Source organism: Curcuma longa, unplaced genomic scaffold (assembly GCF_044706935.1).
Source record: "Curcuma longa cultivar G26 ecotype Majalengka, Jawa Barat unplaced genomic scaffold, ITB_CL_G26_1.1 utg2646_np1212_2152390_RagTag, whole genome shotgun sequence".
Taxonomy (NCBI): Eukaryota; Viridiplantae; Streptophyta; class Magnoliopsida; order Zingiberales; family Zingiberaceae; genus Curcuma; species Curcuma longa.
The window spans coordinates 780,673-804,728 of NW_027435599.1; the positions used below are offsets into that span (position 1 = coordinate 780,673).

Genomic DNA, 24,056 nt, shown 5'->3' on the forward strand with positions numbered 1-24,056 from the left:
TAATTCTGTACGAGCAATGACATTTTCGTAGAATGTGTTAAAATTTCAACAAAGATGAATTTTTGGATCGAATGGACAAAATTGTAATGTTGGGATGATTATCGCTTACTCGATGGTTGAATTCCGTTGAACTTGCAATTTTACCTTGGGGTTTTACCTTTTTGCTATGTAAGACTGTTTGTGTGATTCATTTTTTTTCTGTAGTTGTGGAACTTAATCAACATGATCGGCATGCAAGCCATGTGAGAAACCATATTGAACCTAGTTCTTCGCCTAGGCTAACTGAATTATGAGGTTTCTAATCATAGCTTGATGGCTTCTTGGTAGAACAGGATAACTTTTTCGTTCATGATAAAAAGGAGAGGGATTTCTTTGGTTTTATCTACTTGAAAATAGAGGAAAGAGGAGGAAATAAGTTAATGATAAAGTAGCCCTTTGATTTTCATGTCTTTTCGCCATGCTTCTCCTCTTGTTCCTCTCTTGCCTTCACTTTGAGATTGAACCAGAAGTAGGGAAAGTAGCTCCAAATTATTGGTTTGCTTCTACCCGATCTTGGACAAGGGAATCCAATTGCTTTACCCTCATTTCCCTCTACTTTAGCTCCTTCCTCTCAAGAAGACTCGCTCTAAAGGAAGCTAACTATTGGCGATGGAAACTAATATGGTTTTCTTTTTCCCTTTTTTCCCTTTTGCTTCTTTTTAGCTCTCTGTTAGTCAAATTTCCAGCCTTAATAAAGATATTAGTGGTTCTTTAATCAATTAGTTCCCCCAAGCATTGTAACTGTAAATGGGTGTGTTACTTTAGTTTTCTTCTTCGACAAATATCAGACTTCTCATTTTGTACTTTATTGTATGAATGCAGGATCGATGTGGTACTGGTGATAGGGGATTTTCTTATGTTTGCTTGCCTCGTTTTCATTGGAGTTTCTCTATATTTCAGGTATTTAAGGTTTGCATTCTTTCTTCTACTCGTCACAATAGTTTTTCTTATTTGCATGAAAATCACAAAGCAAGTGAGACAAAATAAGAAAAGTATGGGAAGGCTGCTCCTTTATCAATGTGAGTAATACAAATGGATGAGATGTTTTCAGCTATCGTTGTTGCCTAAGTTTTGAGTGTTGAGATTTGTCGAAAATCTGTGTCCTTAATTTCTATAGTTCAGTTGAAGATCTGTCTGTGTCATTTTGATGCAAACGGCTAGTACTATTTCTTTGTGATTAAAAATGGTCTGATCAAGTATTCACAGCATAATTTTGGATGAAATCGCCAATATCTTTTCAATCTTTGAAATAAGTAGGCATTAGTGAACCCAACAATTGCCAGTTGGGGGATTCACGGGTGGATACATTCCCTGCAGAACAATCACCTCTTGAACTTGTGAATAGAAAATCCACAAGTTGTCGAAACCATTTGGATACGAATATGTTTCTGAGCTTCTGATTGCCTTTGAATCCAGTAGCAAAGATCACTAGATCTGCATGTACGACTTCGCCTTTGTCTATGACCAATCCATCCTTGCAAAAGATCACTAGGTCTCTTCAAAGTGATGCTCCCTTCTTCCACTCTCCTAGAACTTTTCGGGCACTTGGTAATCACAAAAAATTCATGTAAGATCCTAGGGTCTCTATATTTTCCCTTCCACTTTAATAGAAAAATCTATGTTAAAAACTTAAGAAAAAACAATGGTTCAGCAATCTAAAATATATTAAACAAAAAATGAGAAATGCTCAATATATTGAGTAAAGTTCACAAGTCATTTAGTCCCACTACTCATTCATTGATAAGTCGACTTCTGCAAAGCCAATTAGGATGATAAACAAGATAAAGATAATATCACTTCCTTAATACCTGATGTCACCTTAAACAGTCAAGACGAAAGGTGGGGCATCAGTTCTTGGGCCAGCAATAGTACTGTAAATGTAGAGTCTTTTGACAGGGAAACGATCAGGCCGTAACGCTAAACACGGCCCTCCACTAAAATCAATAATCTCCAAGTTAAGCCGTGGCATCTTCTTAGCTAATAATCTGCATTCCCCCAGTGTCACAGAGCATGATGACATCCAAATGCATCGCATTGTCTCCAGTTTATCTGCATTGTCCAACAATGCCTTAATCCCAAACGGGCATTTCTTAATTTCCAATCTGCGTAATTTTCTACAACCAGATAGAATGTAATGAAGACCCGCATCACTATAACCAGCAAAACAAACTGAGAGCCTCTCAAGATGATTTGCTGAGGCCCCAATAGTTTTGAACACATCATCAGTAAGAAAACCAGATAAAGAGAGACGTCGGAGGCCCTTGCAGGATTCAACGATAGCCCCAAAGCCAGCATCTAGAGGTTCTTGAGTAATATAATCAGGGGCGTAAGGCTGGAGGATGCAGAGCCGGAAGCATGTGAGATTGGGGCGATTATTAGCAATAGTAAGGAGGGCAGAATTAGTCATCCGCTGGCAAAAATAGAGAACATACTCGAGCATTACACAACCAGAAGAGACAGCAATAAGGCCATTTTCTGTGAGAGGACAGTAAGATGGATCACAAAGAAATATTCGCAATTTTCGGAGGAGTTTGCAAGATGATGCCACAGCAATAAGCCCGTCATCCTTAATTAAGTCCGTCACCTGACAAAGCATGTCCCTTGTTAATATGCATACACAAACAGAAGCATTACATAATATCAGGGAAATAAAATGATCATATAGTCTTTTTTGTTAATAGTGAAAGTTATACTAATACAATTCATTCCTGCAGCAAAAAATAAAACCAATAATAACAATTTAACACAGCCAATAGTGATAAGTATGAAAAGATGTACACAGACAAGACAAACTATCAATAAGGAATAAAAAACCATGCATATGTAAAAGTGAGATCCTATCACTGGAATAGCTGGATAGCATATCAAAAGATGCAATTGCTCCAAATGAAGAAAATGATATTAATTAGACGAGGCCATGAAGATGTACCCATAGCTGTTGAAGATTTTTACACTGGCTAACTACTTTTGAGAGCTCTGATGTTTGTATGCTAGACTCATGGAGATCCAGTGTGTAAGACCTTCACAAATTGAATATATTGCTGGTAAGTATAATGGTCCAGCTTTCCAAGTTAGGTTCTTCAAATGTTTTAAGTGAGCAAAAGCTGATTCAAGCTTGGAGAAAAGTCCTGGATGACCTTCTCCTATGAGAATGCCAATTCCAAGGTCTACCAGCTGTGGAGTCCTGTGTAGAAGGCCAACAAATTTTTCTAGAGTGACATGATTGAGTCTGAGGGTCTTGAGATTGGGGCATCTGCTAATGAGGCGCTCAAGAATAGATACATTCATCTCACCATCTAGACATGCAATGTTGAGAGTAACAAGGCAAGTAAAGGATTCTGGAAAATGAGATATCCAGTTTATACAATTCTCCTTCACTATACAGCCATGCAGATCAAGTGCCTTCAGATTCCTGTCGTGGAGAAAAAAAAATCACCATAATAAATCCAAGCAGCAAAAGAATACTAGTTAGTAAAAGTAGGAGTAAATCCTATTGAGTTTTCATTTGCTGAACAATGTTAAGAGCATTGACTATCAATATGTTCAAGATAATGGTCTTATGTGGACATAATCTTTTAGCATAATGTCAAGTATCTAATTAAGCTTAAGAAAATTCTTATCACTTGGAAATTGTTATATCAGCTAGGCTGGAATACATTGACAAACACTTTAATATTGAGAAGACAGCTAAATGGCCACTGATTGGGAATCATGTTCACTTTCAGTAAACTTGGCCACAATACTAAAGATGGAGCGTATCTGCCAACTTCCGGATTAACTCAATGGACAGTTTACAGTTTAGGCAAATAAAGAAGATGCTGGTTTTTGTCAGTAGATGCTAAATATATATTCTGATAAATAGTAAAATTTGAGTGCCTCTAATTTTTGTCTCATATATTACTATTCTTAAGATTAATAGGCTTCAAATCATGGTGCACTGCTGCAACACCTAGTCAAGAAAGTCACCTGATAGCAATCTTCTCAGCAATTGATTCTGACAATCTTTTATTTCATTGAAAGCTTTTCTAGTTTTCATAAATCGTCTCTACAAACAAGCACTTTCTTCCTAAAAGAGCTAATCAAAGCAATCAAATCATTGGCAATGTTATTGTCCAGACTGGATGAAGCAAGAAGGTAGGGGATCCAGTATTCTAACAAATGCTGGTTCAGCATTTCATTGTTAAGAAATGTAGAGAACTTTAGCTGTTTCATCTAAATTGAATGATGAAGAATCAAGGATTTTAAAGTAAAGGAAATCAATAGACCAAACCAGGCTATGACGCTATGTTAATCAATGGCAAAGAATTCATAGATAAATGTGTATACCAACATGTGCCTGCGGATTTTGAACTTCCACCCCGCTGGATTTGTTTGATTTTGTCCACTCCACCAACGGATCGTGCAGGAAAGTTTCCAAAACGCTCATCAACATTTCTCTATTTGTTCTCAGCACTGAAAGGGTAATTTCACAGACCTTTAAAAAGTCACCCTTGTATCCCGTAATACCAAGGCCATCAATCATGTTCTGTATTCAATGACAAAATATGTATTTAAGAAGGAAAACATATTCAAAATAAATAAAGAAATGAACTTAATTCCTTACCTGGGTTAACCTAAAAGGTACCAACTCGGGCTTCTTGAGTTGTAACCCTTTGTCAAACAAGCAACTGAAATCAACATGGATGCAGTAACCAGTAGTCGAGTCAAACAAAATGTTCTGACCATGCCTACCCCCAGGCCTACAATGTGCCCAACCATGGACCAAATAGCACAGGTATGCACATAAGCTACCCTTGCTCGAAACCACGAAGCTGGATCTGAGAAAGTAGTCAAGAACCATTTGTGGAAAACAGTTACGGAACAAAATAATGTACTTTTAATTAGAATTTTCCAAGCAAAAACATGCAAAAAAGCAGAGCTCAATTGATAAATCCAGGTTAGTAATCTTAGTGCTCAGCATGCATTATGCAAGAAAAATGTGAATGGAACGACTCATCAACTTAATTTTTAGGTTGTCATTGTTGTTCATCCAGATCAAACTGACTACTGCATAACTTGCTTTTATTTCAGCCGTGCGCGGGCAAACTGCAAAAATGCTCATACCTTTTTTGGTCGTTGAAGAGAAGAAAGGATTTCAGCCTTATCTAATATGTCAGATATCATAACACGATCAGAGGTTGAAAAGACATCAAAACTACGTGAAATAATGTCATAAGTGGGTAAAGTGACAGCAAGAGCCTGCTGGACTGGCAAGATGATCCCTAGCGGCATCATTCTTTTCAAGGCACTAAATTCGGTTGAGATATTAATTGTGTTCGACCCTCGCTGACCAAGATGACAGCACAGCTTAATGAGGTTCTCAATCAGGCTATCAAATTGAATAAACAAATCCCTGTTTTCACTTGCAATTTGAGACCCTTTTCTTGCAGCTTGTATGATCTCAGCAGCAGCTTCGCGCCTAGCAGGAAGATTATCTTCTTGACGTTTCTTGGCATCAACATGAAAATCATCACAATATTTTGCCAAGAAAAGTATCTTTTTTCCCACTTAGGTTGCAGGTCCCTCACTTTAGAATGATTGCAAGTGAAGCTGCTACTAAGGTCATACAAGCTGCAAGAAAAGGGTCTCAAATTGCAAGTGAAAACAGGGATTTGTTTATTCAATTTGATAGCCTGATTGAGCACCTCATTAAGCTGTGCTGTCAACCTGGTCAGGGTCGAACACAATTAATATCTCAACCGAATTTAGTGCCCAGGAACTGTTTCTGATACAGGCTGAGGACCCAATTCTTTTTTGTAAATTTTCTGCATCTCACTGGCAACAGCTAGAGCCAATGAATCCTTATATCAACAGTAGGACAGAACACAAAAGTGAGATTTTAATAGGGATAATGGGAATAACACCAAACTATTAGTGCATAAAGATTTGAATATTTACATGAGGAGCCTCAAATGAAAAATTAAATGAACAGCACGGTGGCTCCACTTCAACAGTTGGAATGATGGAAGCCTTCTGTTTCTGCAAGAACAAAAATGGGAAGAAATTTTTAAAAAGATAAGTTAAAATCAAGTGGTTGAGAAATGAGAAACTTCTATGCTTATTCAGGAGACAATTAAAAGGAAACCCCCTAGTCCTATGTTAAGAAAAAATGGCATAACATGATCCAACAGCATCATAAATAAATAATTCATCTTGTCAATGAAAGCAGAAAACTGTAAATCATATGTTTATGGTACATTATGCAAATTAATTAGCTCAAACCGTTTTGTGGATCTTATCTTCTCACATTCAAAATATTTTAATTTAATTCACATAACAGTTTGGAATAATCAAAAAGATTAATTTGGCTCTCTATACATTATCTTAAATGGGCTTTCCATCTTAGCAGTAAATGCTATGGCAGCAAATCAGCATTTTGCATAGGCCCATTTAAGGACAGTATTATGCAGAAAAAAGATTGATCATATAAAATTTAGTGACATTATTAATTGTCCTACTAAACGATATCAACAGCACAATACTGCTTTGCATCACAATTTACAATCACAATGAGGCAGCAAATGCTCATTTCAGATATTAATGGTTCAACTAATGAAATGATCAAGATAGCAGTGGTGATATGTTATCATCTCTTGTACTGGACCAAAGACAAAATCAAACAGACAAATAGAAAATTCAAGTCCCTTAAATGTACCAAACTTTTCTTAGGATCCATTACAAGACTATGAATTCGGAAACAAATAATTACCAGAGACACTTGCACATGGTTATCAATGACTTATTACCAAAAATTGATTGTTAAATAAAGAAAAACTCACCTTTTTAGGCCTGTCAGTTGCTTCACCAGCAAGATTTAGAGATAACTTATGATGTTGAACTCAACTTTTAGAACTTAGCGATACAATAGACCAAATGAGTAGTAGAGAAGTCACAAGGACCTTCATTATTGCATATGCCAGTTGGAGTGGAAGTCATATCATCTACCTGAGGACATAAATACTATAAGAGATGCATATCATAAACTTTTATATGAAACAAAGGAACACTTAAGAGAGATTGCACACCTGTGAAGATTTGTCAGTCTGTATTATTTGTGTGTTCACTTGTTTCTTTTTCCGCTTTGATTTTTTTGAAGAAAACAATGGAACAGCTTGGACAAAATGATTTTTCTGAAGTGAGCTCTCATGATGGAGAACTTTTTCCCTGTGTTTCTCAATTTTTATTTTCACAGGAGTTTCTGCATCAGTCAATAACAATCAATAGACCACGATAACATGGCGTTCTACCTACTTAAGTTACTAAATGAACAACTACCCAAACAAATGATATTAGTTTAGTTAGACACAATAAAGCCTAATCATCATCTGATATATGTGATTGGATCTTCACAATAAAAAAGATGCTAACGATCAGTAACTGTTTAGTGCCCTAGGTGAAAACAACCATCACCAGTAAAATGTCAAATACTTGAGTTTGACAAGTGAGAAACGATGGTAGGGTTTTTATTTCTCTGTGCAGTTAAACACTGTGAGTCAATCACTGGGTTTAGGTAGCATGGGACAATTTCTCATTACCTAAAAAACTCGTTACCAAACTACCCATGGTGCCCACCTATTTAAATCAAATGTAAGATCATTCCGATCCTCAAATAGCCCAACCTAACAAGAGCATTCACAGCGTAAAACGCAAGAAACAAGAGCATGAGTACCGGGCAGGATTTAACCTAACAAAAAAAAAGGGAGAAGTAGAGGACACTTACTGTCAGTGGATTTCGTGTCGGAGGCCTTGCCGCAGAAGGCTTCCCTGATGGATTCGTCGAAGTAATCGTCGATGTGGTTGGTGGTGAGGTCGGGGATCCATTCCTTCTTCCTCTTCCACGATCCCTTCGCCGCTTTCCCCATTCCCTTCTTCGCCAACAACCTCTGCTACCAAATCATGAATAAGAGGAGGAGGCAAACGAACTGGGCGAACGTGCACCTAGGATTTATAGGAGAGTATTCATATTTGTTCAATATATAAAAAATAATTATATAAAGATATTTAAATAATTCATTAAATTTAATAAATACTTATTAATATTAATCATAAATTATTTATTAATAAAATTCTTATTAAATTTATAAATAAAAATAAATACATAATATTAAATTTTTAACCAATAAAAAATATAAATTTTTAAATAATTAAATAAACTTAAATTAAAAACTCTATAATATACTTAAATACAATTTTAAAAAAATAAATCAAGTTTAAATAACTAATTTAACAACTTGATTTCTAATTTTATTAAATAAATTTAAATAACACTAAGTTTGAATCAGTTTAGTTGATTTATGCATAGCTATCATCATATAAATGAGCATGATAATTTTTAGACTCTAGATATGATTGAATTTGTTATTGCAGGATAAATTTGCTATAGTGGAAAGGTCGAACCTCAACGAAGATGAAGTAATGTCTTACCCTATAGTGGTCAACTATAGCTTCTCGATTTATTTCATCACAGGTGATCGAGAAATTGACTTGATGGATTTCACTTTTTACTATAGAAGGATAATTTTCTCTATGAGAAGGGTAAATTTCTTCCCAAAGTGCAATGACTAAAATTTTTTTCAATTAAAAATTTATATTAAATCATGCACAAAAATCATAATTGTTAATTAGTTTGTTATCTGGATCACCGACCATCCTTTTTCTTCAGTAAAATGGTAGAATTTATTATCCTAACAGCCTCACACGATTAACCTCACAACTACTGACCGATCTTCCCACTTCACCTAGACTTGCTTATTAAAGTAATCAATTTGGATTAGATTCGTTGATTGATTCATTATATCAAATAATTGAGATTGAAATTTTATCAACTCAATTAAAAAGGAGTCTAAATGAATTAACTCGTAGATTGAGAAGGATTTTTTTTAAATAATTAGATTATAAATTATATATATTAAGTGAATAAAAATAATATTAAAAATTATTTAAATAAAATATTGAGTTGTATACGAGAAAACTCTATTCATAGATGTGAACCGATCAACAATATAAATTTATCTAATAAAATAAAATTAGATTGTGAAAGAGTCAAGGAGTAAATACTATTTTTTTACTAAGACCATTTAATTTTTCTTTAAAACATTAAAAATTAACTATAATTCAAAATACTTTTATTTTAAAGTATAAGTTATCGTAAAAGATGATTATCAATAAATGATAAATTTATAATCAAATCAATATCGTCTTAAAAAAAAAGAATTCGAGCTTAATGGTAATTCACTTTTCCACCCCAAATTTTAAGTTATTTCCCTCTTAAGAAACAGACTTAAAAATTCCCGAATGTGTGGATCAATAAATGCATAATTTAAAGTAGGAAGACATCATCAAAATAAAGTTCAACATATTTCTAAAATTGAGTGCCAAGAAGACTAATAATAGGAAATCGTTTAACAATGAAAATGTATTAGAACAGTTTGATTAGATCAACTTTACTAATTGAACCAACAAAAATCAAAATATTCACAAAGAGAAGAGATTATAACACTTGATCTGAAACTAAAAACAAAAGGAGAAAAGAAAAAAATTTCACAGGTTCTGTGATATAATCAAAAAATGCCTGTGAAAAATCTATGTTGGTGCTCCTAAAACTCTAAAAATAAAGAACAAAAAGAGAAGCGAAGATTTGAATATAGGTAATGAAAATATATGCATGAGGGAAGGGATTAATGTTTTAAAACCAAGGCATCCACCCTACACTACAAAAATAATCATAAATAACGATAGATTTAACGACCGAATTTAAAGCGGTCGTTAATTTAGCGACCGATTATAAATCGGTCACTAAATTAGCGGCAGATTATAAATCGGGCGTTAAATTAACGACAGAATTATAATCGATCATTATTTAGCGACGGAATTTAATAATCGATCGTTAATTAACGATGAAATTTAAAAATCTATCGCTAAATTAGCGACGAAATTTATATTGGATCGCTAATTTTTGAATTAGACGGTATCTTTTTGAAATAAAGTCGAATTTTAACGATCGACTAAGATTCGATCGCTAAAATTAGCAACCGAAATTAGATTCAGTCGCTAAATAACAATCAAATCTATGTTCGATCGTTAATTTAGCGATCAAAATTAGATTTGGTCACTAATTTATTCGGTTAAAATTTGAACTGATTCACAAACATCTTACCAGTAGGGGTGAGTATTTGGTTAAAATCGAACCGAACTGAATTAATCGAAAATCGAATAAACCGAGTTTTTTCAAACCGATCAAATTTTTCAATAAAAATCGAATAAACCGAACCGATATTTTATCGGTTAATTTCGTTTTCGACCGAATTACTCGATTTTTTTAATATTATGAAAATTTTACTAATAAATTAGAGATTTATAAATTTATTTATTTAAAATTTATAAATTATTTTTTCTAGTTTGATTAATTCAGTTTAACCGAATAAGGAATTTTAAAATCGAAATCGAACCGAATTATCCGATTTTTTTAGAAAAAATAACCAAAATTCTGAAATAACCGAACTGAATTTTTATTTCGGTTCAGTTTGATCGGTTTATTTGGTTTAACCGAATTTTTGCTCACCCCTAGCAACCAGCTTGTTTAAGAAGTTCTTGTATAACAAATGCAGCTGAATCCTGGACAATTGTATTAGAAGCAATTCTGAATGCACTTGCAAGTAGAGGTGAGCAAAAATTTGATTAAGCCGATCAAACCGAACCAAATTAAAAATTAAGTTCGGTTATTTTAGAATTTCAATTATTTTTTCTAAAAAATCAGTTAATTCGGTTCGATTTAGAATTCCAAACCAAACCGAATAAACCGAATTAATCAAACTAAAAAAAATAATTTATAAATTTTAAATAAATAAATTTATAAATCTCTAATTCATTAGTAAACTTTTTATAATATTTAAAAAAATTGATTAATTCGATCGAAAACTGAATTAATCGATAAAATATCAGTTCAATTTATTTGGTTTTTATTGAAAAATTCAATCGATTTGGTTGATTCGAAAAAAATTTAGTTTATTCAGTTTTCGGTTAATTCGATTCGGTTCGATTTAGTTTTAACCGAATACTCACCCCTACTGGTAAGATGTTTGTGAATCAGTTCAAAAATTAAGTCATCATCAGAGCATTCAATTTTAAAGCTCTCTGAATATCTTCGGAGCACTTTAAATTTATCTAGGTCTATTGCACGAAGTGCACCTAAACAATCTGCATAGGCTAACTTCAACTATCGGTCAACGGCTGCTCTTGACTCCTCTGCACAACCTTTAAGTAGGGGTGAGCAAAAATTCTGTTAAACTGAATAAATCGATCAAACCAAACTGAATAAAAAATTTGGTTATTTTTTCTTAAAAAAATCGGTTAATTCGGTTCAATTTCAATTTTAAAATTCCTTATTCGGTTAAACCGAATAAACCGAATTAATCAAACTAGAAAAAATAATTTATAAATTTTAAATAAATAATTTTTTAAATCTCTAATTCATTAGTAAATTTTTTATAATATTTAAAAAAAATCAAGTAATTCGGTTAATTCGGTCGAAAACCAAATTAATCGATAAAATATCGATTCGGTTTATTCGATTTTTATTGAAAAATTCAGTCGGTTCGGTTGGTTCAAAAAATTTGATTTTTGATTAATTTAGTTCGATTCGATTTGGTTTTAACCGAATACTCATCCCTACTGGCAAGATGTTTGTGAATCAGTTCAAAAATTAAGTCATAATCAGAACATTTAATTTTAAAGCCCTTCGAATATCTTCGAAGCACTTTAAATTTATCTGGGTCTATTGCACCAAGTGCGCCTAAACAATCTACACAGACTAACTTCAACTGTCGGCTAACAGCTGCCCTTGGCTCCTTTGCATAACCTTTAAGTAGGGGTGAATAAAAATTCTGTTAAACCGAATAAACCGATCAAATCGAACCGAATTAAAAATTTAGTTCGGTTATTTTAAAATTTTGATTATTTTTTTTAAAAATCGATTAATTCGGTTAATTCAGTTCGATTTCGATTTTAAAATTCCTTATTCGGTTAAACCGAATTAATCAAACTAGAAAAAATAATTTATAAATTTTAAATAAATAAATTTATAAATCTCTAATTCATTAGTAAAATTTTCATAATATTTTTTAAAAAATCGATTACTTCGATCGAAAATCGAATTAACCGATAAAATATCGATTCGATTTATTCAATTTTTATTGAAAAATTTGGTCGATTCGGTTGGTTCGAAAAAAATCAATTTATTCGATTTTCGATTAATTCGGTTTGATTCGATTTAATTTTAACCGAATACTCACCCCTACCTTTAAATAGTGATGAGATTAAGGAGCTTATAACATCCAAATCCATAATACAATATTCAGCAATAAGAGTGGTAACTTCCTCTCTTTCCAAATTCAACAGTTCACGTAACTTACACGTCATCATATATCATACATTTAGACTTTCATGATTAAGACCATCAACAGCAATAAGAGGAAGTTGTCTAATTTGCTGCTCGAGTACAAGTTGATTCTTAACAATAAAATCTTCCAAGATATGACCAATTTTACCTAAATGTACAGAAGGATTTTCTTTGCATTTCTCCAAACACAATAAATTCAGCTAGAACCTGCGAGATTATATCTTTGGTGCTAGATGGTGATAGTTTAGCCAGCTGTTTGATAAAAAAATATAAAACTGAGAGTCCTTCAGCTTGAAGTGCTTCCTTATCAATAGCATAGATCAAAAAAATCATAATTTTGAGAAAATGTGTACTGAGATAATGACCCATCATCTCAATCACCATAAAATTCAGAGTAGCATACGGAAGTAGTGTTTGATTTTGACATAAAGTTTAATACCTCTATTCCCATTAATCACACATGCTAGATTATGAGATTATTTAACTTTTCTACATGAAGATTATAAAAACATGATAATTAATAAATATGAAAAATTGAGAGAAGATTAGTACTGTAATTCAACAAGAAATTAAGAAAAATATAAAATAACACATCTGCAAAAATATGTTAATGATCATTAAATTTGTGTCAACTAGTTAAATATTAACACAGTTAGTAGTTTAGTAGTCTAAGAGAGTTTTTTGTAAGAACTTGAAATAACTCACTCATCAATCAATGATGATGATCTCAAAACTTTTTTTTCTCTCCTTAGATATAATTACCAAAGGGATAGTATATTGACCAATGTTATACAGAAAGCCTTGATTTTTGACATGCTAGAAGTTTACAGCAGGAGCTTGTTGTCTTGTTTGTTTGAGACAACTTGTTTAACTCTTTAACGTTGCACTAATTCCTTGTAGAAACATTGAATATGATTCTTGTATGGGTGCTTGCCTCCATCTGCTACATTCTTCTTATTCAGATGAGATTGCTAAATCTACAATTAATGAGATTATGAATGCTTTCCCTAGATCTATATGTAGCATATACAGCTATGATTTTCAGGTTAATTTATTGTTAACTTTTGTATTTTTCTATTTATTTTTGGTTCTCTAAGTATCACATTGTTTCATCAATTTAATATGTGCAATGCTTATATAAAAATTGATAAATGTTGTTATCCACAAATTTGGGAACCTAGATTTCTAATTAGAATGCTATGTTCAAAAACACCTTTTTTACCCTTGTTCAATGTATCCAAATAGCAATCACTATACTGACTCCCTGTGATGTTTTATAAAGTAAAGTTGATACTAGCACATCTGTTGCTAATTTAAAGTCATCTGTGTTGCCACAAATCAGTAGCAAAAGATCAATGAAAATAAACTCTACTGTTGAGTGCAAGCGTCAAAAGACCTTCGATTTTCTTGTGAATATTGAGCAGAAGAAAAAGATTACAAATCAAATGAGGAGATCAATTTCTTTGTTTCTTGAATCCGCCAAACGTACAAATTTGAAATTTTCTCCATTAAAACCAGAAACAGTTATAATTGTTCTTAGTCTCATATGCCTTTCCTTTTCTACTCATCCACATTCCAGATTATCTTTTAGTATTTTTCGTCAAAATATTTCTTGGATTCCTTGGATATGCAAGCAGGTTTGTAAATGAATATCAGATTAATTTAGCGACTGAACAAGAATCAGTCGCTAAAATCAGCGATTGAACTAAGGATCGGTCAGTAAAATCAATGATCAAATCTTGTACGATTCCTAAAATCAGTGATCGAATCTTGTTCGATCACTAAAATCAACGATCGAATCCGATTTGGTTGCTAAAATTTCAACTCAAATTTTACCCCCAATCAGACCCCAAATCCTAATTCCGCTCGAAGTCAAATCTAGCAATCGAACATGAGTTTAGTCGTTGAAATTAGCGATCGAACTGATTTTCGTCGTTAAATTTAGCGACTGAATACATATTCGGTCACTATATACAGACCGATTTATTTATGACTCCCTGTGATGTTTTAGAATGTAAAGTTGATACTAGCACATCTATTGTTAATTTAAAATCATCTGTATTGCCACAAATCAGTAGCAAAAGATCAATGGAAATAAACTCTATTGTTGAGTGCAAGCGTCAAAAAACCTTCAATTTTCTTGTGAATATTGAGCAGAAGAAAAAGATTACAAATCAAATGAGGAGATCAATTTCTTTATTTCTTGAATCCGCCAAACGTACAAATTTGAAATCTTCTCCATTAAAACCAGAAACAGTTATAATTGTTCTTAGTCTCCTATGCCTTTCCTTTTCTACTCATCCACATTCCAAATTATCTTTTAGTATTTTTCGTCAAAATATTTCTTGGATTCCTTGGATATGCAAGCAGGTTTGTAAATGAATATCAGATTAATTTAGCGACTGAACAAGAATCAGTCGCTAAAATCAGCGATTGAACTAAGGATCGATCAGTAAAATCAATGACCAAATCTTGTACGGTTGCTAAAATCAGTGATCAAATCTTGTTCGGTCACTAAAATCAACGACCGAATCCGATTTGGTCGCTGAAATTTCAACTCAAATTTTACCCCCAATTAGACCCCAAACCCTAATTCCGCTCGAAGTCAAATCTAGCAATCGAACATGAGTTTAGTCGTTGAAATTAGCGATTGAACTGATTTTCGTCGTTAAATTTAGCGACTGAATACATATTCGGTCGCTATATAGGGACCAATTTATTTATGACTCCCTGTGATGTTTTAGAATGTAAAGTTGATACTAGCACATCTATTGCTAATTTAAAATCATCTGTATTGCTACAAATCAGTAGCAAAAGATCAATGGAAATAAACTCTACTGTTGAGTGCAAGCGTCAAAAAACCTTCAATTTTCTTGTGAATATTGAGCAAAAGAAAAAGATTACAAATCAAATGAGGAGATCAATTTCTTTGTTTCTTGATTCCGCCAAACGTACAAATTTGAAATCTTCTCCATTAAAACCAGAAACAGTTATAATTGTTCTTAGTCTCCTATGCCTTTCCTTTTCTACTCATCCACATTCCAAATTATCTTTTAGTATTTTTAGTCAAAATATTTCTTGGATGCCTTGGATATGCAAGCAGGTTTGTAAATGAATATCAGATTAATTTAGCGACTAAACAAGAATCAGTCGCTAAAATCAGCGATTAAACTAAGGATCGGTCAGTAAAATCAATGACCAAATCTTGTACGGTTGCTAAAATCAGTGATCGAATCTTGTTCAGTCACTAAAATCAACGATCGAATCCGATTTGGTCGCTGAAATTTCAACTCAAATTTTACCCCCAATTAGACCCCAAACCCTAATTCCGCTCGAAGTCAAATCTAGCAATCGAACATGATCGAACATGAGTTTAGTCGTTGAAATTAGCGATCGAACTGATTTTCGTCGTTAAATTTAGCGACTGAATACATATTCGATCGCTATATAGGGACCAATTTATTTATGACTCCTTGTGATGTTTTAGAATGTAAAGTTGATACTAGCACATCTATTGCTAATTTAAAATCATCTGTATTGCCACAAATCAGTAGCAAAAGATCAATGGAAATAAACTCTACTGTTGAGTGCAAGCGTCAAAAAACCTTCAATTTTCTTGTGAATATTGAGCAGAAGAAAAAGATTACAAATCAAATGAGGAGATCAATTTCTTTGTTTCTTGATTCCGCCAAACGTACAAATTTGAAATCTTCTCCATTAAAACCAGAAACAGTTATAATTGTTCTTAGTCTCCTATGTCTTTCCTTTTCTACTCATCCACATTCCAGATTATCTTTTAGTATTTTTCATCAAAATATTTCTTGGATTCCTTGGATATGCAAGCAGGTTTGTAAATGAATATCAGATTAATTTAGCAACTGAACAAGAATCAGTCGCTAAAATCAGCGATTGAACTAAGGATGGGTCAGTAAAATCAATGACCAAATCTTGTACGGTTGCTAAAATTAGCGATCAAATCTTGTTCGATCACTAAAATCAACGACCGAATCCGATTTGGTCGCTGAAATTTCAACTCAAATTTTACCCCCAATCAGACCCCAAACCCTAATTCCGCTCGAAGTCAAATCTAGCAATCGAACATGATCGAACATGAGTTCAGTCGTTGAAATTAGCGACCGAACTGAATTTTGTCGTTAAATTTAGCGACTGAATACATATTCCGTCGCTATATAGGGACCGATTTATTTATGACTCCCTGTGATGTTTTAGAATGTAAAGTTGATACTAGCACATCTATTCCTAATTTAAAATCATCTATATTGCCACAAATCAGTAGCAAAAGATCAATGGAAATAAACTCTACTGTTGAGTGCAAGCGTCAAAAGACCTTCGATTTTCTTGTGTATATTGAGCAGAAGAAAAAGATTGCAAATGAAATGAGGAGATCAATTTCTTAGTTTCTTGAATCCACCAAACGTACAAATTTGAAATCTTCTCCATTAAAATCAGAAATAGTTATAACTGCTCTTAGTCTCCTATGCCTTTCCTTTTCTGCTCATCCACATTCCAGATTATCGTTTAGTATTTTTCGTCAAAATGTTTCTTGGATTCCTTGGATATGCAAGCAGGTTTGTAAATGAATATCAGATTAATTTAGCGACTGAACCAAGAATCGGTTGCGAAAATCAACGACTGAACTAAGAATCGGTCGGTAAAATCAATGACCGAATCTTGTACGGTTGCTAAAATCAGCGATCGAATCTTGTTCGATCGCTAAAATCAATGATCAAATCCGGTTTGGTCTCCTTAAATATAATTACTAAAGAGATAGTTTATTGACAAATGTTATACAAAAAGCCTTGATTTTTGGCATGCTAAAAGTTTGCAGCAGGAGTTTGTTGTCTTGTTTGTTTGAGACAGCTTGTTCAACTCTTTAACGTTACACTAATTTCTTGCAGAAACATTGAATATGATTCTTGTATGGGTGCTTGCCTCCATTTGCTACATTCTTCTTGTTCGGATGAGATTGTTAAATCTACAGCTAATGAGATTATGAATGTTTTTCCTAGATTTATATGTAGCACAAAGAGCTATGAACTTCAAGTTAATTTATTGTTAACTTTTGTATTTTTTTTCTATTTATTTTTTGTTCTCTAAGTAACACATTGTTTCATCAGTTTACTATGTGCAATGTTTATATAAAAATTACTAAATGTTGTTATCCACAAATTTGGGAACCTAAATTTCTTATTAGGATGCTATGTTCAGAAAAACCTTGTTTACCCTTGATTCAATGTATCCAAATAGCAATCACTATACTGACTCCCAGTGATGTTTCAAAAGGTAAAGTTGATACTAGCACATCTGTTGCTAATTTAAAGTCATCTGTGTTGCCACAAATCAATAGTAAAAGATCAATGGAAATAAATTCTACTGTTGAGTGCAAGCGTCAAAAGACCTTCGATTTTCTTATGTATATTGAGCAAAAGGAAAAGATTGCAAATGAAATGAGGAGATCAATTTCTTTGTTTCTTGAATCCGCCAAACGTACAAATTTGAAATCTTCCTCATTAAAACCAGAAACAGTTATAACTGCTCTTAGTCTCCTATGCCTTTCCTTTTCTGCTCATCCACATTCCAGATTATCTTTTAGTATTTTTCTTCAAAATGTTTCTTGGATTCCTTGGATATGCAAGCAGGATTGTAAATGAATATCAGATTAATTTAGTGACTGAACCAAGAATCGACCGCCAAAATCAACGACTGAACTAAGGACCGGTCAGTAAAATCAATGATCGAATCTTGTACGGTTGTTAAAATCAACGATCCAATCTTGTTCGGTCACAAAAATTAATGACTGAATCCGGTTTGGTCTCCTTAGATATAATTACCAAAGAGATAGTTTATTGACCAATGTTATACAGAAAGCCTTGATTTTTGGCATGCTAGAAGTTTGCAACAGGAGCTTGTTGTCTTGTTTGTTTGAGACAGCTTATTCAACTCTTTAACGTTGCACTAATTCCTTATAGAAACATTGAATATGATTCTTGTATGGGTGCTTGCCTCCATCTGCTACATTCTTTTTGTTCGAATGAGATTGTTAAATCTACAGCTAATGAGATTATGAATGCTTTCCCTATATTTATATGTAGCACAAAGAGCTATGAACTTCAGGTTAATTTATTATTAACTTTTGTATTTTTTTTATTTATTTTTGGTTCTCTAAGTAACACATTGTTTCATCAGTTTACTATGTGCAATGCTTATATAAAAATTGCTAAATGTTGTTTCATCATAAAGACCTTATTTATCCTTTATTCAATGTATCCAAATAGCAATCACTATACTGACTCCCAGTGATATTTTAGAAGGTAAAGTTGATACTAGCACATATGTTGCTAATTTAAAGTCATCTGTATTGCCACAAATCAGTAGTAAAAAATCAATAGAAATAAACTCTACTGTTGAGTGCAAGCGTTAAAAGACATTTGATTTTCTTATGAATATTGAGCAGAAGAAAAAGATTGCAAATGAAATGAGGAGATCAATTTCTTTGTTTCTTGAATCCGCCAAACGTACAAATTTAAAATCTTCTCCATTAAAACTAGAAACAGTTATAACTACTCTTAGTCTCATATGTCTTTCCTTTTTTGCTCATCCACATTCTAGATTATCTTTTAGTATTTTTCGTCAAAATGTTTCTTGGATTTCCTTGGATATGCAAGCAAGTTTGTAAATGAATATCAGATTAATTTAGCGACTGAACCAAGAATCTGTCGCCAAAATCAATGACTGAACTAAGGATCGGTCGGTAAAATCAATGACCGAATCTTATACAGTTGCTAAAATCAGCGATCGAATCATGTTCGGTTACTAAAATCAACCACTGAATCCGGTTTGGTAGCTGAAATCCCAACTCAAATTTTGAATTGGAGTAAATTGGAAATTTCTCATATCATCAGGATTTAGACATTTCAACTGATTTGATAAATTTTTTTGACGGACCCGACGATCGCAATCCACCAAACGATTTTAGTGAACCACAAAAAATGCTTTGAATAAGAATTCAAACAGACAAAGTTATCTGTTTATGCTCGAGTATACCACAACAGTTAATTGAGATCGTTTCACTTCTCATGTAGGAGAATAATCGAGAACTCTATGTCTCTATATTAAGAGAACAATCGAGAAACCTATATTCCCAGGAGCAATAAACTACTTAGTCGGATCAGCAGAACGATAAAGAAATAATGGTTCTAACGAGAAAAGACAAGGCATAAATTCCTCCAAATAGAACGGGATAGAGGTGAAGAGGGCTTTAGGGTTACGGATCATGGTGATATATATATATATTTTTAATAAAAATTATGAATGTCTTTGCTAATTATTTTGACTAATATTTAAGTGCAATCAAAAATTAAAAATTTTATTAAGAATTTTTTTAGAATTAGTGTTTATTTACTAAAGGATCAAAATCAATAGTAGGGATTTTTTTATATATTTTTTGATATGTTGATCCGGTTAATCCACAATCCATCTTGAATTGGTTATCGTCAGGATTTCGACATCGTCAAATGATTTGACAGATTTTTTTTTTTTTGACGGACCGGACCGTCCCAATCCACCAAACGATTTTAGTGACAACAATCAGTGAAGATTTGTCTGTATCGTCTTGGTGCAAACGGCTAGTAGTATTTCTTTGTGATTAAAAATGGTCTGATCAATTATTCACAGCATAATTTTAGATGAAATTGTCAATATCTTTTCAATCTTTAAAATAAGTAGGAATTAGGTTAAGATGCCATTTTGCTCTGGCTTGTTATTCCTTATCGTGCTAGTAATGTATAAGACTTAGAAATAAGTGGATTCGAATCCTTGGGCTGTGTTTTCCTTGTTGGAGTCAGTGGTTCAACCATATTCTAACATGTATGATTCACACAAATAGTAACTCATCTATTGAGTGGTTTTCCTTATTTTTATAGATATTCCAATCATGGACACCATAATTCTCTTGCAAGCATCGACTATCCAATTTAGCATTTGAACCTGGTAACGATAATAGTAAGTCAATTCAATTACCTTCCGCTATAAAGCCCAGCATAATCGACAGGATTATATTGTTGGAACCATTCTGCTAGCAATCCTTTCTTCCTTCTCGTGTTGTACCCCATGTCTCGGCACAAAAGATCGTTATACCATATGTTGATGGCGCCGATGCATGATCCCCGGAAGAACTCGCGATTTGTTCTCGTCGTGTGTTTCTCCAATTCCAGTATGTTCTTCCTGAAATATTTCTGCCACTCCGTCACGCTCTTCTCCATGGATGATATGCTCGGAAGCCGGAACTGGCCGTCCAAGAAATGGCTTATCCATTTCGATCTCATGTCCGCGGCGTGAAGATCCGAGAAGCTCTCGGCGAACCCAACAATTGCCAGTTGGGGGATTCGCGGGTGGATACATTCCCTGCAGAAGAACCAGCTATCGAATTTGTGAATAGAAATCTGAATGAGATAGCTTGTGAACAGACCTGTACAGAGGAGCCATGGGAGTTGCTGAGCCTGCAACAATTTGTTGAAACCATTTGGATACGAATATGTTTCTGAGCTTCTGGTCGCCTTTGAATCCAGTAGCAAAGATCACTAGGTCTGAATGCACGACTTCGCCTTTGTCTATGACCAATCCGTCCTTGCAAAAGGCGAAAGTGGTAGGTCTCTTCAAAGTGATGATCCCTTCTTCCACTCTCTCGTAGAACTTTTCGGGCAGCATGCCGATTACACAAGAAGAATACCCTTGGAAGAAGCTGTGATCAGGTACCATCCCATGCTTTTTCATTAGAGGCATGTTCCTTGTGAAGTGCCTTTCAGTGATTTTGTTGAATAACCATCTCTGAATCACATGAACAGAACTAATTAGAGTTCAAAATAATCAAGTTACAAGTCCTCTTCTCCCTTAGAACAATCGAAATTGGGTGAGTTCTCTGGCAGTTTCTTATCTTCTCAATGTCAACAAGCATAAACAGAGACTTACCAGAGGAGCCAAGAAGGTGGCCAGCAGACTCAAGAAAAGTCCTTCGCCAGGTTTGTGAACGAGAAGCTCGGCGAATCGCGTTCGATAGAAATGACCGAAAAGCCGAAATCTCATGGCAGCAGACTCACCGATGAACCAGCGTTTGGTTTGAAGAATCATAGTGCAAGGTAAGCCAACTCCTGAAGAAGAACAATTAAGAAGCAAAGGATTCAATTAGAACAACGAAGAAAAGGATTCAATTTATCTGGCTACCATTTGCGTCTGCGCACTCTGATGCGATCTCAAACGCTGTCTTCCCTGAGCCGACGACGGTGACTCGCTTTCCTCGCACGAGAGCGGCAGCGGCGGCGTCGTCCATGTTGGAGTACTCCATCGAGTGCATAGTCATTCCATCGAACACCTGAGCTGCACCCCATGGCGCAAAATTGGGGAAATTTGGGACGTCGCTGAACCTCCCGATGCACAGGATCAAGAAATCCACCCGATAGATCTAGCGATTTGATGAGATTGAAGTTTAATTGCAGAAATTGGGAGAGGTATGAGCATCGCGAGAATCGGTTTTGGGGATCTTACCTCGGTGGAGGGATCGCCCTTGTGCTGCACGGTGAGGTGCCACTCTCCCTTGGCGCCGCCGCCGAAGGCCTCGCCGTTGCCGGCCCAGAGGTCCCACGCGGCGATCTCCTCCTCGGACGTCCCAACGAGGTCAATCGATACCACACTGGAGTGGAACTTGATCCAGCGGAGCAGGTCGAAGTGGCGCGCGTAGGATTCGAGGTAGTTCATGACCTGATCGTGGCGGGGGAAGATCTCGGTGGCGTCCGGCGGCCAGGGGAAGTCGGAGAAGGTGAAATCCAGAGCGGGGGACTGGAGCTTGGTGGAGGCAGGGGTGTGGGCCCAGAGGCCGCCGACTCCGGCCGAAGCCTCGAAGACGACGGGGCGGAAGCCACGCTCCGCCGCGTGCTTGCAGGCGGCGAGGCCGCTGATGCCCGCGCCGACGATGCCCACCCGCTTCTTCTCCATGGATAGCTCTCTCGATCGGCGGCGGAGGGAGAAATGCGGAGATTTGCTGTAAGCGTTGACGGATCAACGAGGAAAAGATTGTCCTTTGAAATCGAAGAAACCGCAGCCGCCAGTCTGGAGAACGCGCGGTCTCGAGGACAACCTTTTTATTAAAAAAAGACGTCCTTTTTAATAAAAGACGTCTTTTATTAAAAAAGCACCTGTTTTTTAAATTTATCATCAAATGGTATTTCATTTTATATTCTTGTATTTTTATTTTTAAAATTATATATATCATGCCGTAGCGACAGATTTATAACTACTCTTATGAACTATGAACATTTAAATTTGGACTAATATCAATAAATTATATTATAATAATATAGATATTTAAATTCAGATAATATTAATAAATTATATTATAATAATAATAATTCATAATCTATAGCAAGAGTTTACATGGATTGAGTATGATAGTTACTTACATTAGACAAAATAATAAAAAAATTATTAATTCATTTTAATTTATTGAATGTAAATATATTTAAATAGTTGGCATTAGCCCTTGCCCACAGGCCGGTGAGCTAGATAAAAAATTGATTTTGTATTCAAAAGTTAAGGTAGCAGAGGAGTATATAGGTGTATGTCATCTGGATAGAGTGGTGATGCCCTCATATATGGTCGTATGTGGGATCGCTAAGGTGGTAGATAGAGTGGTGATGGAAAGATATTCTATTATGCATTATCAACTATGGAGGTCACATTGAAGCTCTTGGTTTTTATTGTGATGTTCTTAGTAGTTGCTACCTCTATTTATCCAATCATAAAGATTCATCAAAGTGATCAATGAGGTATGTAGTCTTCTATAATGCAAGGATAGACAAATGGTATAGAGCTCCAAGGAAACATCATTTCACGTTCTTTTTGATAAAACTGAGATATTTAATTTATTAAAGCCAATATTTTTATTTAATTTTATATTCAATCTATATTTGATAAAATATGTCTTAAAGATTTCAAATGAATTACTGGTGGCATTAGAAAAAAAAGGTCGGGATATTATGAATACAATAGATTTAGTACAAGTATGTAAGCATTGACTCCAAAAGTACGAAAGATGATGGTTGAGATTTATTTTTTTTTTAAAAATCACTATTTTTGTCAACAACAATACATTGATGTTTTCAAAATAAATGATATGTTTACACATTGGATACCATGTGATCGTCTACACATTATCATGTTGATTTATTTTATGATGTTATTGATACACAACTTTAAGAGTTAAATAATCGTTTTTAGAGGCAGATACATAGTTACTTTTTTACGTAGCTTGTTTGTGTCTACAAAATTTATTTTTAACTTTGGAAAAAAAAAATTGATACAACTAATTGAATTTTATCTACAAGATTTTTCAAGATTTGATCTCCTCATATCTTAATGATCAACTTGAAACTTATATATACGTTTTAACATAGCATTTAAAGGATTAATAGACTTTAGTGATCTTTCAGAGAAGTCAGTTATGTCAAAAAAATTATATGATGTACCTATTAGGTTATAAGCTTTTAACTTTGACATTAATTCTATTAGT

The 24,056-nt window shown here is 34.2% G+C and overlaps 1 protein-coding gene and 1 pseudogene across 1 annotated transcript; both read right to left on the reverse strand.

Moving 5' to 3' along the window:
- Window positions 1-1,752: 1,752 nt before the first annotated feature.
- LOC141820094 (transport inhibitor response 1-like protein Os05g0150500) lies at window positions 1,753-7,982 on the reverse strand (annotated as a pseudogene).
- Window positions 7,983-20,368: 12,386 nt separating this feature from the next.
- Window positions 20,369-22,581, reverse strand: LOC141820001 (putative flavin-containing monooxygenase 1). The gene is made up of 5 exons (XM_074707276.1): window positions 22,037-22,581; window positions 21,716-21,953; window positions 21,464-21,642; window positions 20,964-21,322; window positions 20,369-20,899 (listed from the first exon to the last, which is right to left on the reverse strand). Exons 1-5 carry the CDS (start codon window positions 22,481-22,483, stop codon window positions 20,512-20,514), a joined length of 1,611 nt encoding a protein of 536 aa, XP_074563377.1. The 5' UTR covers window positions 22,484-22,581; the 3' UTR covers window positions 20,369-20,511.
- Window positions 22,582-24,056: the final 1,475 nt, after the last annotated feature.

What these genes read in the sequence shown, in the direction of transcription:
- LOC141820001 (XM_074707276.1), bottom strand. Translation starts at nt 22,483, where the DNA reads ATGGAGAAGAAGCGGGTGGGCATCGTCGGCGCGGGCATCAGCGGCCTC. An exon ending in CCACCTTCTTGGCTCCTCTG is followed by an intron (nt 21,323 to 21,463) that starts GTAAGTCTCTGT and finishes CATGTGATTCAG; the next exon opens with AGATGGTTATTCAACAAAAT. An exon ending in CCCATGGCTCCTCTGTACAG is followed by an intron (nt 20,900 to 20,963) that starts GTCTGTTCACAA and finishes GTTCTTCTGCAG; the next exon opens with GGAATGTATCCACCCGCGAA.